Source organism: Silurus meridionalis, chromosome 3 (assembly GCF_014805685.1).
Source record: "Silurus meridionalis isolate SWU-2019-XX chromosome 3, ASM1480568v1, whole genome shotgun sequence".
NCBI classification, from domain to species: domain Eukaryota; kingdom Metazoa; phylum Chordata; class Actinopteri; order Siluriformes; family Siluridae; genus Silurus; species Silurus meridionalis.
In genome coordinates this window covers 404,122-421,116 of record NC_060886.1, presented here as the reverse complement: position 1 = coordinate 421,116, position 16,995 = coordinate 404,122, and the positions used below count along the sequence as shown (strand labels likewise).

The 16,995-nt window shown below is 40.8% G+C and overlaps 1 protein-coding gene across 2 annotated transcripts; it reads left to right on the top strand.

Moving 5' to 3' along the window:
* The first annotated feature begins 12,842 nt into the window (after positions 1-12,842).
* On the top strand, positions 12,843-16,002 carry LOC124383182 (P-selectin-like). 2 transcript variants are annotated; one of them, XM_046845616.1, is made up of 7 exons: positions 12,843-12,923; positions 13,001-13,495; positions 13,806-13,911; positions 13,987-14,063; positions 15,128-15,319; positions 15,458-15,637; positions 15,729-16,002. In XM_046845616.1, exons 2-7 carry the CDS (start codon positions 13,429-13,431, stop codon positions 15,782-15,784), a joined length of 678 nt encoding a protein of 225 aa, XP_046701572.1. In that variant the 5' UTR covers positions 12,843-12,923; positions 13,001-13,428; the 3' UTR covers positions 15,785-16,002. The 2 variants fall into 2 exon arrangements, with proteins under 2 accessions (XP_046701572.1, XP_046701571.1); XM_046845615.1 differs by having other exon boundaries at positions 15,458-16,002.
* The last annotated feature ends 993 nt before the right edge of the window (positions 16,003-16,995 follow it).

The window sequence follows — 16,995 nt, the reverse complement described above, 5'->3', positions numbered from 1 at the left end:
AGCAAAACTCAAATAGCATTCATTTTAATGAAGCAATTGGATCCTGTACATGGAATACTCAAATATGGAACATCTACTCCGTCTGTCTGTCTGTCTGTCTGTCTGTCTCTTTCTATCTTCCTTTGTCTGTGTGTCTGTCTGTCTGTCCGTCTCTTCCTCTCTTCCTCTGTCTGTCTGTCTGTCTGTCTGTCTGTCTGTCTGTCTGTCTCTTTGTCTCTTCCTTTGTCTGCCTGCCTGCCTGCCTGTCTGTCTGTCTGCCTCTTTCTGTCTCCCTCTTTCTTTCTTCCTCTGTCTGTCTGTCTGTCTTTCTGTCTGTCTGTCTGTCTGTCTGTCTGTCTGCCTCTCTGTCTGTCTGCCTCTCTGTCTGTCTGCCTCTCTCTGTCTGTCTGCCTCTCTCTGTCTGTCTGCCTCTTTCTCTCTTTATCTCTTCCTCTGTCTGTCTGTCTGTCTGTCTGTCTGTCTTTCTCTGTCCCTCTGTCTTTCTCTCTCTTGTCTGTCTGTCTGTCTGTCTGTCTGTCTGTCTGTCTCTTTCTCTGTCCCTCTGTCTTTCTCTCTCTTTGTCTGTCTGTCTGTCTGTCTGTCTCTTTCTCTCTTCCTTTGTCTGTATGTATGTCTGTCTGTCTGTCTTTCTACCCCTCTCTTTCTCTCATCCTGTCTGTCTGTTCGTCTTTCTTTCTTTCTTTCTCTGTCTGTCTGTCTGTCTGTCTGTCTCTCTCTCTCTCTCTCTCTCTCTCTCTCTCTCTCTCTCTCTCTCTCTGCACTCATGCACGGTGGAATAGTTAGCGTAGTGTGTATAGTGCGTGAGAGTGGGTGGTGTGTTGGAAAGTTTTGGGTTTAACCCTGGTTTCATAGCCATGATCAAAGTGCTGTAGAGTGAAATTGAGAGTGTACTGAAGGTTAACCGTGGTTTATGTGCCCCTTCTAGAGTGTATAGAGAGATTAGACAAGGCTGTTCACTGTCAGGAATGCTGAACACTCCTACTACTGAACCTCTTTTAATAAATCTGAAAAAATCATCTTACTTGTTTTAATATTCCACACACTAATGCTTTTCTCTACCTGTCAGCGTATGCAGACAACCTGACTGTAATGGTGGGACCCCAGTCTGATGTGAATGTTTTAAATGATGTTTTAAGATACTTTGAGTTTTTATTATCAGCGAAAGTAAACTGGGGAAAGAGTGAAGCAGTTTTAGTTGGGGAGTGTGGAGGTGGGGAGCAGACACTCCCAGGAGGCCTGGTGTGGGATAAAGGTGGTTTTAAATACTTGAGTTTTAAATTAAAAAGTCGGAAGGCACTGTAGAGCACATCAAGGGCAGACTGAGCAGGTGGAAGTGGCTAGTTCCAAAGCTGTCCAACAGGGGGCGAACACTGGTGAGCAACAACCTGGCAGTATTGTCCATGTGGCACAAGCTGGCATGCGTGGATCTGCCACCAAACCTGCTGGTGAACATCCAGGCCCAGCTCGTCCTCCATCTGCCCAAGGAGGAATGGGGCAGAAGCTGGTTCATCTGATTAGCAGAACTGCAGCCTTTCACCCACCTCCAGTTCATTCAGAGACTCCTAACTGGGCCCAGAAACCTGGTGTGGAGAACAGCAGCCAGGGGACTTTTGCACATGGTGGAAGGACTGGGACTGGACAGAACTTGGTTTTTGATGAACACACTGTCACACCGGTAAACTGTCACGCTGGTGGACATTGCAGTGAAAGTGCAACAAAATGCCTCTCTCTCTGTCGCTCTCATTCTCTTTCTTGTGATTGAGAGATTACAGTTTTTCTCAGTTGCTTTGAAGCATTTCTCAAATCATCAATTGCATTTCTCAAAACAACATGTACAAACAGCACAACACACTGGATTTCCTGCAGAAATCTGAACTTTTCTCAAAATCCTCAAAAGTGAGTATTTGTGAACATCTCATTCCCATCAGAATGAAAAGTCTCTTCATCATCGTTCACAAACACGATGGTCATAATGTTCATTCATCTTCTCAGTATGATGCACAGGTTCAGTGTTTCCTGATAGAAACAGTGTTTTTGGATCACAGAGACTGAAAATGCACAACATTTGACTTCCTTCTGTTTGTTATTTATGAGTTTCAGCAGCACAAATGTATTGATTTGATTGGATATGTGATTTATACTGATTGTAGGAGATGAACAGGATTCAGACTTTTACTGTACTGTATTAGTGTTCGTTTGTTTCTTACTTCATCCATTTTCAGAATGTAGAATTCTGTGTTTTACTCCGTCTGTATTCAGTCTCCAACTGAAGCTTCACCACATTCACCTTCCACCTGTTTTAGAGAACTGGTTGATGATTGGTTGATCTGATGTCTTCACTCGCCTTCATTAGTGACCTTCAACATTCATCTGCACATTTCATCACTTCAACACATTTACTAAAATAATAAATAAAAATTTTAGATGACAGATTCTAACGACTGGTTTAATGATTTTACATATAATGACTGATGTAATGAACTGATGCTGAGATGTTTTGGGGGTTAAAACTATTCAGGTGAAACCAGTAGAATATATTTTGCTCAACATGAACATAAACATCTGATACTGTAGGAAACAGCAGACACTCGAATACAATCAGTTAAATTAATGTACTAAAGTGTTCATGATTTGATCAAAGCAACGAGAAAATGTTGTTAATATGAACACGAGTGACGACATGATGTAGAGGTTGAACAAGTAGTTTTGAGAAATGTTATTTCTGATCTGAGAAACGCTCCAAAGCCACTGAGAAAAACTGCAATGTGAGATTGATGTGAATATGAAGCGAGCAGGTTGTCGGTTATCTCAGGAGGACGCTGCTGCGTCGTTTCCTGAATGTGGATATGATATGAGGAGAGGCTGAACGTCCTGCAGGTTAAATGTGGACAGTCTCTTTGTCTCCTTCGCCGTGGGACGTCTTTTCAGAAAATAATCACCGTGCCTGGGCTTCATCTCTGTGAGTAGCGAGACTCGTTCCTGCAGGAAATGAATGAGGAACGAGGAAGCTTTTTACACGATGAGGAACCGAATGATGTTCAGAATGCTAATGGCTTCGCTAACGCAGAGGACTCTGTGATGACTCTGTGACTGTGTGTGTGTTCAGAGGAAAGTTCAGAGTGTTTCGTGGCGTTTGATTTGATTTCAGACGAGGCGTCGGTTCCAAACACAAGCAGAAATGAAATGGAATGAAGACGTTTCTGAAAACCCAAAACACAAATTGTTCTTCTCTCTGGTGATGTGAATGGAAGCTGCACAAGCGTCAGTGTTTTGGCCTGGAGTGGACACACACACACACACACACACACACACACACACACACACACACACACACACACTGGTATAGAGGAGTAGAGTGTAAAGGAAAAGTACACCCAAATAGAACATTATCAGGAGTGTGTGATTATAGAGATTGTACGTTTGTGTGTTATTATTCCGAGTGTGTAATTATACAGCATGCGAATGCGATTGAAATCGAGGCTGCTGATTGGACAGCTGCCGTAATGGCATATTTATGACATCATCCGCAGACATTCAGAGATGAAATTTTACAACAAAATGTCAAACGTATTTGCAATAATTTACACTTTACTGAAAAAGAAGAGAGACCGGGTGAAAAGAAAAGAGTGATGAAGAGATACTAGAAAAAAGTGATGGAGTGGAAAAAAACAGACAACAGAGAGAGATAGAGTGAGAGAGAGAGTGAAAAGAGAGAGAGAAAGAGAGAGAGAGTGAAAAGAGAGAGAGAAAGAGAGAGAGAGTGAAAAGAGAGAGAGAGAGAGAGAGAGCGAGAGAGAGAGAGAGAGAGAGAGAGAGAGAGGGCAAAGACCAGACCGATGTTTTATCACCTAAAACCCTCTGAGAGCCATTCCAGGAGATAAAACACACACACACACACACACACACACACACACACACACACAGGTCTCCATCTGGCCTGGTTTTGGTTTGGAGTGTGTGTGTGTGTGTGTGTGTGTGTGTGTGTGTGTGTGTGTGTGTGTCCCCTTAAAGGAAGCCATCAAATCAATGTATGAAAACACACCATGAGGTCTGATGCTCTGGATGCACTCACACTCCATCAGTGTGTTCATGTAGACTGTACAGTGTCTGGTCTGGGACGCAAGAGAGCCATCTCTGGTTCTCATGAACATCTGGCAGGAACATCTGGCAGCACATCTAAAAAAATAAAAACATTTCTCCGAGGTTCAGTGTGGGTTCTGTAAGGAGCATGCTGGAAGAGGCTGGAGCAGGAAGGGGGTTGTTGCCTGTCAGGGTGGAAACTGTAGAATGTGTTGATAGACACCAGTGCTGATGGACACCTTCAAAATGAAGGTTATTCTCAGCAGCTAGGTGATATACAGCTCCAAAATCCCATTCAGATGTTCTACAAGAGGAGAGCCACCTGGACTATAAAAAACAATGCAGATAATTAACAAGTTCAGAATCTAACTCCTTCATTCCATTCAAACTACAGAACCTGCTTCTGGACTATCACCCAGAGGGTCAGAACATTCAGCTTCACATCCTCATCTCCCACCTTTAAAACAGGAACTAGAATTCTATCAGGTAGTAGATCACAACTAGACACCAGAGTACATTTCAGTTCTTGCTGGAAAAACATCTGCACACTTTTGTAAAACCTCCAGTAGCGTTAAAAACCTCCATTAAACATCTGCTGATCAGGTCCACCTGGTCACCCTACATTTCTGAAGCTCATCTGTTTGGGGTTTTAAACGAGGTGAACTTGAGCACGCTGTGTGTCTTTTCCACTTTCTCCATTTCAGAAGAAAACAAATCAGCATTTAGTAGCATTTAAAGTGGAATCATTTCTGAAGTTTGTTCTTCTCCTAGTGTTTATTTTGGAATAATTTACAGTCAGAAAGCTGCATTCCGATTGGTCAGTGAAAAAATGGCTATCATTAACCAGGTGCTGTGAGATGTAGAAAAGAAACCCTGAAGATCTCAGTGTGAGGAGCAGCAGGTTGAGGGAAAACAGTGCCTATGAAGCAAATTTGCAGGCAATTAAAGCTAATTAAAGCTGCTGGGAAGATTTATGCTAATGAGATGCTAATGTATTTGGGCATCGCTCCAAAAAGCGGAAGTGACAAAGCCACAGTTACACAAGGCCGCAAACTGATGTTCAGGCTTCTGAAGATGTTTGGTGAGACGTAGCAGGAGAACATTTCCCCTTCGATGAATGCGGTGGAGTCCCAGCTTGCAGTTTTCTGCCCCAGGGCATTATGGGTAAAGTTTTGGTGTTTAATGACAGACCACCAAGTGATAGTTTCATGTTTATTTCTTTCACGTTTTTTATTCTTTCTTCTACTGGAGTTTTTCTCCAATCCCTGCTGAAACCCGAGCGCACCGAGTGCTTATATGTGGATTTATAGGAATAACCCCTGAAGCCGTTTGTCTCGGATCTTGATTGCAGCTGTTGATGTTTTTTTTCAGTCCAGCTGTGACAGTGAGTCAGTAAAGACTCATCTTTTACCCAGAATGCTTTGCTTTGAATCCACCACAGCCCCCTGAGATCATCAAATGAAGGCTGTTTGTCGTCTCTCCGTCTCTCGCTTTATTACTCTCTCATCTTCCTTCTTTGTCATTCACGTGTCAGTGTCACTGTCTTTCACACGTGGACTTTGTATCAGAGCTTTGAGACACTGCACCTCAATAACTTTCTTTATATCAGCGTTAATGTAACACAAGGAGAAAGTGATAAACGGAGGAACGCCAGCTTCTACTTTCATCTTAATACTGAATTATAGCAACAAAAATCCGCTTTAGAATCACACATTCATGCTGTGCAGCTTCAGTGCAGGTTAAAACACACCCCTTTACTGTTAAACCACACCCATTTACTGTTACCCACACCCATTTGTCATTAAACCACACCACTTTACTGTTAAACCACACCCATCACATCCATTAACTGTTAAATCACACCTACCACACCCTTTTACCGTTAAACCACACCCCTTTAGTGTTAAATCACACCCCTTTACCGGTTAACCACACCCCATAACTGTTAAACCACACCCCTTTAGTGTTAAATCACACCCACCACACTTTTTTACTGTTAACCCACACCCCATTTAATGTTAAACCACACCCCTTTGCTGTTAAACCACACCCACAACACCCCTTAACTGTTAAACCACACCCACCACACCCCATTTACTGATAAACCACCCTTTTGCTTTTAAACCACACCCGTTTACTGTTAAACCATACCCATCACACCTTTTTACTGTTTAACCACACCCCATTTACTGTTAAACCACACCCCTTTACTGTTAAACCATACCATCACACCTTTTTACTGTTTAACCACACCCCATTTACTGTTAAACCACACCCCTTTACTGTTAAACCATACCATCACACCTTTTTACTGTTTAACCACACCCCATTTACTGTTAAACCACACCCCTTTACTGTTAAACCATACCATCACACCTTTTTACTGTTTAACAACACCCCTTTACTGTTAAACCACACCTGCCTGTTGTTAAACCACACCTCTTTACTGTTAAGTCCAAAAGTATTGGGACACCTGACATTTCCACCAATATGTGATTTTTTTTCTCCAAACTGAACTAGACTAGTCTTCAGATGCAGGACATTTTTCTTTTAACAGAAATTGTTCTGGATTTGAAGATTTTTGAAAATTAAAAATAAACATTTACAATGGTGTAGAAAAGAGAAAGTACAGAGGAGCTTCACAGGATCTTCAGGCAATACAACATTTTAAACGTACATTAAAACGTTTAAAACGTTTTTACAGAAACCTAAAGGGATTTAAAGGCTGTGTGTGTGTGTGTGTTTAAGGTGTAATGTGGAAGTGTGTCTCTGTTCAGAATCGATTCAGTCTCAGTTACAACGTGAAATAAAACCGATCTCTGACTTTAATGGAGAGAAGCATCAGGTTCCAGGAGGAATCTGGAGCTCAGATTAGTCGTGGTGTCTGCAGTGGAGTTCGGAGCAGCAGCAGGAATTTAACCCTTGAGGAGGGGAATTATTCTGGAAACACTGATCAGATGATCTGTGATGTGATAGGAAGTGAAGTGAGGAGAAAGAAATGTACTAGGGACAAAATTCAGGTTGAACACAACAGAGAGAATACAGAGAAAATAATCTGTTCATAACCACTGAAGTGCTTATTCTGGATCAGAGATGAGCCTGGGGTTGGAGATCTGGACTGAGAAATAGATGAGCATTTCATCTACAGAAGAATATTCTGAATTGTGGACTGGAATGAATAAAGGTCTTCCAGGTGCTTTTGGAGGGTAAAATATTTTTTTATTTTAGCGATGTTATGAAGCAGTCAACCATGATACTGCACCCCCTGGAGCACAGAGAGTTAGGGGCCTTGCTCAAGGGCCCCAAGAGTGGCAGCTCGGCAATAATAGGGCTTGAACCCCCAACCTTCTAATAAATAACCTCTTAGTCTTAACCTTAACCACTGAACCACCACTTTGAGACAAACACAAAAGACAAGGGTCTGGACAGAAGCTTGAAAAAATTGTATATAAATAATAATAATAATAATAATAATAATAATCTTTATTTTATATAACGCCTTTAAAATGTACATCTCAAAGTGCTTTTTAAAGATAAAAAGAAAAATTTAAAATAATAAGTAATATTAAAAATAATAATACAATAAAACAAAGAAAATAAAAATCACAAGAACAAATAAACAAGAAGAAAAACATCACGTAAAAACTATCCTGAAAAAGTAACTTTAAAGAGCCGAATAAAAAAGAAGTAAAATATTCAGTGTGTCTTACACCTGAGGGGTCGAGGGTTAAAGGCCCTCTGGATGAATAGTGGACAACATCATGAAAATGTGCAATCCACAGGGTCAAACATGATGATTTTCCCCACCTGAAGATCACCGCTTTTCAGTAGTACAGTAACCATGCAGACGTGTTCAGTAGGGGAGGTGGGAGTTCTGTGTCCTGAACTAAAAAGCTGCTATTGCTGGGCCCTTGAGCAAGGCCCTTAACTCTCAGTTGTAAGTCTCTCTGGATAAAAGCCGTGAATGTAAACGCAGGAGTGCCGGCGTCTGTGTCCATCAGTTTTCTGTCCACACATATTTATTTGTTACGTTAACTATTTATTCTTCCACCTGATTCGCTCCTCCAGAACTTCCTGAAGCAGACGACAAGGCGTTTATACAAACTGCGTAAAAACAGAGGAATCTTCTCGTTAATCTTAACGTGACTGATCAGCACGAGCGCTAGATCCAATCTCGCTGCTCTTTCTCTGCTATCATTCCCTTTTTCTACTTTTCTGATTGATTGGATTCATTTTGTGTTTCTCTTCCCTTTGGGGAAAAACAGAAACCTGTCTGTCCTCGTGACAAAATGTAGTTCAGGGTACAAACTATTGGGTAAACAAATAAACAAACAAACACACAAAACAAACCCACCCTGAAGCTCGCTGAACTGACCGAAAGATGCTATTAGAATAAAAAACAAAAAAACAGAAGGGAGGAACTTTTATCCACTTGTATGAGTGAGGGAATGATGAGGTACAGCCAGGAAGGTTCCTCGCCGGGTTACTGAACGCAGTTCCGGGTTTCTGGCCGCGTTTTGCTGCATATTTCCACGAACTGTCCATCACAGGTCCTTTACAAACCCTGAACGAGCGCTACGATGGAACATCTAACAAACATCACCACCAGGGTTTCATCAACGAAGCCTGAGATTCACTTTATAGAATGTAAATTCCACAATAGTGACGAATTAGTTCATTCTAAACCAGTCTTTAATGTGGCTCATTTTGTGAAGATATATTTTAAAGTCCAGAAGTTTTAGGTTGAAGTTTGCTCTCCCAGGATGAGTTCCTGAATTTCTCAGTGGAAAACGCTGCCATGTTTCATTAGAGTCTTAACACATTCATGTAAAAACAAAATCTCTGAGTCTGAGACTCTGCTCATGAAGACATCAGTGATGAGTTAATGATCTGAATCAGGTGTGTTTAATGAGGCAGAGCTGAACACTGCAGCGCTGTGGACCTCAGGAGTCTCACTCTCACCTGGTGGACACTATGTCCTAATCTATGGACAGATAGGACTCTTCATAGGCATAAGTTTTCTTTCCGTCCCCATTTTAAATACATGTAACTGTGAGTCTTCTATAAGGAATCAGTGTATCAGTGACTGAGCGTCTCAGTAAACTCATCTTCTTCTTCTAACCTTCACTGGTTCTCACTCATTGATGCTTTACTGATTCTACTGCAGTAATCATCATAGAGTTCTGCTCCACTCCAGAGTTCTGCTCCACTCAATTTCTGCTCCACTCCATACACTTAATATCCTTTCTGAATAATTATAACTGTTTATACAGTGAGGAAAATAAGTATTTATACACACTGCTATTTTGCAAGTTCTCCCACTTAGAAATCATGGAGGGTCTGAAATTGTCATCGTAGGTGCATGTCCACTGTGAGAGACATAATCTAAAAAAAAAAATCCAGAAATCACAATATATGATTTTTTAACTATTTATTTGTATGATACAGCTGCAAATAAGTATTTAAACACCTGAGAAAGTCAATGTTAATATTTGGTACAGTAGCCTTTGTTTGCAATTACAGAGGTCAAATGTTTCCTGTAGTTTTTCACCAGGTTTGCACACACTGCAGGAGGGATTTTGGCCCACCTCCACACAGATCTTCTCTAGATCAGTCAGGTTTCTGGCCTGTCACTGAGAAACACGGAGTTTAAACTCCCTCCAAAGATTCTCTATTGGGTTTAGGTCTGGAGACTGGCCAGGTTACGCCAGAACCTTGATATGCTTCTTACAGAGCCACTCCTTGGTTATCCTGGCTGTGTGCTTCGGGTCATTGTCATGTTGGAAGACCCAGCCTCGACCCATCTTCAATGCTCTAACTGAGGGAAGGAGGTTGTTCCCCAAAATCTCGCAATACATGGCCCCAGTCATCCTCTCCTTAATACAGTGCAGTCGCCCTGTCCCATGTGCAGAAAAACACCCCCAAAGCATGATGCTACCACCCCCATGCTTTACAGTAGGGATGGTGTTCTTGGGATGGTACTCATCATTCTTCTTCCTCCAAACACGTTTAGTGGAATTATGACCCAAAAGTTCTATTTTGGTCTCATCTGAACACATGACTTTCTCCCATGACTCATCCAAATGGTCATTGGCAAACTTAAGACGTGCCTGGACATGTGCTGGTTTAAGCAGGGGAACCTTCCGTGCCATGCATGATTTCAAACCATGACGTCTTAGTGTATTAACAACCTTGGAAACGGTGGTCCCAGCTCTTTTCAGAGATCTTGCATGGAGCCCCAGTCCGAGGGAGATTGACAGTCATGTTTAGCTTCGTCCATTTTCTAATGATTGCTCCAACAGTGGACCTTTTTTCTCCAAGCTGCTTGGCAATTTCCCCGTAGCCCTTTCCAGCCTTGTGGAGGTGTACAATTTTGTCTCTAGTGTCTTTGGACAGCTCTTTGGTCTTGGCCATGTTAGTAGTTGGATTCTTACTGATTGTATGGGGTGGACAGGTGTCTTTATGCAGCTAATGACCTCAAACAGGTGCATCTAATTTAGGATAATAAATGTAGTGGAGGTGGACATTTTAAAGGCAGACTAACAGGTCTTTGAGGGTCAGAATTCTAGCTGATAGACAGGTGTTCAAATACTTATTTGCAGCTGTATCATACAAATAAATAGTTTAAAAATCATATATTGTGATTTCTGGATTTTTTTTTTAGATTATGTCTCTCACAGTGGACATGCACCTACGATGACAATTTCAGACCCCTCCATGATTTCTAAGTGGGAGAACTTGCAAAATAGCAGCGTGTTCAAATACTTATTTTCCTCACTGTAACTTTGTGTTCATTGTATAGCATCGATTATCATCCTGTTTTTAAGCCATCTGCATGTACACTGTGTTTAACCTAGAGATGTTCTATATGTGTGGAACACCAGATATGTTTCCATCTCTCCATCCTCTACCACTGCTCCACTCATCCCCCAATCCTCTACTACTGCTCCACTCATCCCTCCATCCTCTACCACTGCTCTAGTCATCTTTCCATCCTCTACCACTGCTCCACTCATCCCTCCATCCTCTACCACTGATCCATTTATCCCTCCATCCTCTACCACTGCTCCACTCACCCCTTCATCCTCTACCACTGCTCCACACATCCCTCCATCCTCTACCACTGCTCCACTCATCCCTCCATCTTCTACCACTGCTCCACTTATCCCTCCATCCTCTACCACTGCTCCACTTATCCCTCCATCCTCTACCACTGCTCCACTCATCCCTCCATCCTCTACCACTGCTCCACTTATCCCTCCATCCTCTACCACTGCTCCACTCATCCCTCCATCCTCTACCACTGCTCCACTCATCCCTCCATCCTCTACCACTGCTATTGCTCCATAGTCGAATGTGGTCTTACCATTATAGGTAAAACAATGAATTTAGAACAATTCATATCAAAGAAAAGTTAAAGAAAAAGTTAATATTTTGTATTAACTAACTCAAAGTATTGACCTTCATCCAGTAGAAATGGTGTGGATGAACCTGAACAAGCAGTGCATGTGAGGAAACCTACAGACATGCCTGAGATGAAGCTGTTGTGTACTGAGAAATAGGCTAAACTTCCTCCAGGCAATTGTGCGGAACTGATCAACTGTTACTGATGATGACTTGTGGTTATTGCTGCATAAAGGGGTTACACCAGATACTTAAAGCAAAAGTTCACATGATTATGCTACTCACAGATATGAGGTGGTATCAAAACGTTTTAAAATTTGCTGATTGTCCTCCCTCAGATGCCTTAAAACCTGGCAGTAGCACTCTCTACTGACTGTGTGGCCCCTGGGGACGGATTCTCAGTGCTACGAAAAAGTTCTAATCACACATGAGGATCGTCTGGTCCCTTTCTGTTCTTTATGGTACATCATCAACAGGAGCAATGTTGTGGCTTGTTCTCCGACGATCATCATGCACGAGTTGCCGAACGGTTTCAACATTTTTGGGGGTTGACTTTGTTGAAACACAGGAACATGTCTTTTTGCACACTGACATGAAGGTCGGTGCTTCCTGTGACTGTGCGTCCAGCCTCATGCTGCCATCAACATTTAGAAAAGAAACCACTGTCATTTCCATCCTTTTAGCAAAAATAGAATTGATTATAACAATAGTCATAATATTATAACAATAATAATAATAATAATATTAATAATAATGATATTATAATTATAATTATAATCATAATAATTAATAGCAATAATAACAATATTAATAATAATGATAATAGTTATAATAATAATAATAATAATAATAATAATAATAATAATAATAATAATAATAATTATATCTTATGTTCATGACTGAGTGACCAAAGCTTGAATAATTAGCAGTTTTAACATGATGCTATTAATTAATTATGTATCACGTCTATATTTAGTATAAAGTTTCCTTGACATTGACCTTAAATTGTATTTTCGATATTTTTCCCAAACTGCTAACTGAATGTAAGGTGATATGGATATTTGGAGAAAATCTGGATCTGGAGGAAGGACTAGGAGCAGAGAATACAGACCATAAACACCCCTGAAGGTTATCTCAGTGGTAGTGAGCTGGAGGAGTGGCAGGTTCAGCAAGTGATAACATCAATCTGAATCCCAGCGAGCTCAGTCCTGCCTCTGTTAACACCTCTGTCTCACAGGCTTGACTTACTAACACTGACTGCATGAGTACTACCTTGTAGTATTGATTTTTTCTCTCTTGTGTGTATGTGTGTGTGTGTGTGTGTGTGTGTGTGTGTGTGTGTGTGTGTGTTTAATAGATGAAGATATAGTCCAGTCTCCAGACCTGCCTGTTTGTTTAAACTCTCACAGTCAGAAACTACTGCTTTATTTCTCCAAATGGTGAGTTTTTCATTATTTGTTTCCACATGTCAGTATTCTCCACTACTCTACACTACTGCTCTCTTCTGCTGTTGTAGATCATCAACTTTAAGCTTGGTGTGAGATACTTTTCAGCTCATCATTGCTGCACAGTGCTTATTTGGATCACTGTGGACTTGCAGGTCTGGTCATGTTCCTCTGACTTCCCTCATCACCAGACCTGCTGCTCACTGGATTTCGGTTTGCATACAAAGTTTTGAGAAAATCCCAGGAGATCAGCAGTTTCTGAAATCTTCAATCTAGCTGGTGTGGCACCAACAGTCAAAGTTCACCAACTAGTTCATATCAGTAGCTGTGAATTGTACAAATACTGAGTGGTTTAATATAACCGAGTTTTGTTAACTCTGTGCCTGATATTAACCTTTGTCTCTTACATCAATATTTGAAGACAGCTCACGTGAGGAGCCTCACAAAACTGCTTCTGAGCTTTTTAAAGTATCACATCTACACTGACTGCACTGGAACAATGGACTCAAGCCTGATTGTCTTCTATCTGTTTTTCTTGGTTGGTGTTTATACTTCAGCAGATGAGGGTAAGATGTTTATTATTATTTCCATCATCAGGAGAACTGTTTCAGATTTAATGACAGAACACAAACTCGAGCTTGTACTCTGGGCTCATGTGTGTTAAACCTGACAGTCTGTTCAATCAAATCCATCCAAACATCTCCACAGAGTTTGATAAAATGTTTTAAAATATTACTGTGAAAGCAGCTGAAATGATTAGAGAAATAAATTAATTTGTAATAATGTACATGACCCCTTTTTACTACTGAAGCTTTTAGTTATTTTCTTTATAAACTGTAAAATGTTGTTTGTGATTTTGTGGTTGTTTATTTGCAGATAAACGATGTGAGCGTCCTGAACAAATGTCTTACGGTCATTTTGTCATCGTGAATGTCACTGAATTTGCTCATGGAACTACCATCAAATACATTTGTGGACCAGGGTAGGAACACACCACCAATTTCAATTCTTCTGACTCATTCATTCCTACGAGCTGCTCATCAGAACATTTTTTTAGTTACCGAATGGAGAGTCTGGTGGACACCAGGACGTGTTCGGGTGGACGGTGGGACACGCCCTTGCCAGCGTGTGAAGGTAGCATGGAATATGTGGTGTTATCCACATTATAGTGTTATAATGAAACCGTACTGCCTCAAAAAGGAGAAGGAACTGAAGGAAAGGGTTCAGGTGCAGGACTATGAGGGTCTGAAAGCAACTCTGGACAAACTGGACAGTGTTAAAGATCTATGGAGAAGAGTGAAGGAGTAAATGACGGCCCAACAGATTGACCACATTTACATATTAAACACAACTTTGGACTGGAACAAAACAAAAACATCACCGAATGAAAGATCACAAACCCTCAGCAGTGATGGACTCTGATTTAGGAACCAACGGTCTACATTTAGATGATCGTTTGTGGGAGTAAATTAGAAGGTCATCTGGATATCTTTTAGCCATTAAAGGTGGAGGTATTGTAGGACGACAAACCTGAAACAGCATGCCTTCTGATCTAATGTAAGAGAAACCAATCAGTGTTCTTCCAAATGAGAAGACATGGTGTTTCTGCTGGAGATGATGTATGTGGAGGTGCAGTTGTGGCTCCAGTGAAAGGAGACATGTTGAATTGTGATCATTGTGTTTGTTGCTTTAGTGATGATGTTGATTGTGACTGTATGAGATCCTGTGTGTGATGCAGCTCTGATCTACTGCACTTCTCTGTAATACTGATGATTTTTGTAGACTTGGTGACATGATGATGGGATTAAGAGGTGGATTGATTCGTGTAGAACATCACTGAAGGTCTCGGGTGAAATACATCAGCTGTTTCTGGAGTAAAATGAGCTGATTCACAAAGTCGACATGAAGCCTTGACTTATGGTTTCTTTCTGACTTTTCACTTTGGAATGTTTTGCTGGTTCACGTGTTTTGACGCCTGTGTCTGGATTATTGATTGTGTGTTTTGGATGAACCTCTGCACATTGAACCTCAAACCTCGGAGTCCTGAGTTTGACACTGGTCCAGTTTTAATGCAATAAAACCCAAAATAACTGTAAAGAATAAAAGAGTGAAAAGTCAGAATGTGGAAAAAGAAGAAGGAGGAACACTAATGAACTGTATGAGAACCTCTTCAATGATTTCTCCTGTTCCTTTCACAGAGATTACTTGCAAACAACAAGAACCCAAACATGTCAGAATAGTTGCTGGAACTCCGAGCACATTTCCACCATTTAAAGTGAAACATTCTTTAAGCTTCCAGTGTTCCAGTTCTGAGCTGATTATGACGGGACCTTCTACAATCACATGTGGAGATGATGGAGAATGGAGCAGTCCATTCCCGACATGTTCAGGTCAAATCCCACTCCACTTTATATCATATTCATCAAATGCACATCATCGAAGCATTAACTTGGAAAAAATGGAAAAAAAATAAAACTGTTGTAATTGTGTGTGTGTGTGTGTGTGTGTGTGTGTGTGTGTGTTTACAGACAAAAGTAAATGTGACCCACCCCCAGTAATTGAATTTGCAGATTTAATGGTTCCACCGAATTCTGAATATCAGCTGAATGAAAGAGTGGAGTATTTTTGCCGAAGGTTCTACACCATGTCCAGTGGAAGTGTAATGACCTGTGGGAAAGGACGCTGGATTGGAGAGGTGAAGTGTTTAAGTACGTACAAAAACACCACATTTGGGGAGCAGAATGACAGGAAATGTATTTATGAATTTTATTTGAATAATTATTGTACATTTTCTACTAGTTTCAACGTGTAAAAACAACTTTAAAGGTAATGATAAAACTCAAGAAGACTACTAGAAATGCATGCACTTTGTGGCCAGAAGTACTGGGACACCCGTGTCAAACTTTTCCCGAAAGTCGGAGAAAATTGCATCAGACGTCTTTGGATGCAGGAGCATTCAATTTTGCCTTCGTTTGAACTAGGAGACCCAAATCTGTTCTAGCATCACAATGCTCCTATGCACAAAGCAGCTCAATGAAGATCTGCTTTCCATGGATTGGAAGTGTGTGAAAGATCTCCTGCTATACATTTGAAATGAATGTAAATGCTGACTGCACCCCAGGAACCTTCTCACCCACATTAGTACCTGACTTTACTGACAACCCTGTAGCTGATTGAATCTCCATAAAATCTCCACAAAATCTAGTGGAACATCTTTCACTTCAACCTGATCAGTGGTGCAGTGGTAGAGGAAGGAGAGATCAGTGGAGTAGTGGTGTAAGGTGTCCACAATCTTTTGTTCATACAGTGTACAGAGACAATAATATGTACAAATGATGTAGTTTCTCATGCTAATAGAGCTTTCAAATGTTCAGCGTCCATATATTATTGACATTCTATTCCAAAATTAATGGAACAGAAAGTCCAGTTCTATTGTTTTCACTGTATACTGAAAATGTTTTGGGTTTAAGATGCAATTTATTTCAAAGCAAAAAAGATGAAATGAGATTTATTACAAAAACGTATTCACCTGCTGATCCAAATCAGGAAGAGACGAGAAGGGGGCGGGGCTAAGCAGGAAGCAGACTGGGGACATCATTAAAGAGGAAACACACAGATTTATTAAATGTCTGTCAAATAAATGTACTTTTCTTACATAAGTTTCATAGTAACACGTTTAATCACGTTCATTAAACATTATTTCTTCTTGCATGTGTTTACTGTGACATTGAAACGGAATGTATAAAGACAAACAACCCCAATTCCTGAAAAGATTTGGGATGCTGTGTGAAATGTAAATCAAACCAGAATGCAATTGTTTGCAAATGCCATAAATCATGAACAAATTTGATGGCGCAACACGTCTCAAAGTTGTGACGGGGCCTCAAAAGTTGTGGTGTATTTTAGAAAGCCGGAGTCTCTCAGAAGTAAAGTTGGGCAGAGCTTCCTAGTCTGTGAAAGACTCTACAAACTGTGGACCAATTTCAAAATCATGTTCATCAACATCAAAGTGCAAAAACAGTTGAATATCTTCTATATATTTTCCAAAGCCATAGTCCTCTGGACT

Excerpts from the sequence above, each read along its gene's own strand:
- LOC124383182 (XM_046845615.1), top strand. The coding sequence starts at position 13,429 with ATGGACTCAAGCCTGATTGTCTTCTATCTGTTTTTCTTGGTTGGTGTT. Across the intron at positions 13,496-13,805 it reads TTATACTTCAGCAGATGAGG|ATAAACGATGTGAGCGTCCT; the intron begins GTAAGATGTTTA and ends GTTTATTTGCAG. Across the intron at positions 15,320-15,457 it reads TCCATTCCCGACATGTTCAG|ACAAAAGTAAATGTGACCCA; the intron begins GTCAAATCCCAC and ends GTGTGTTTACAG.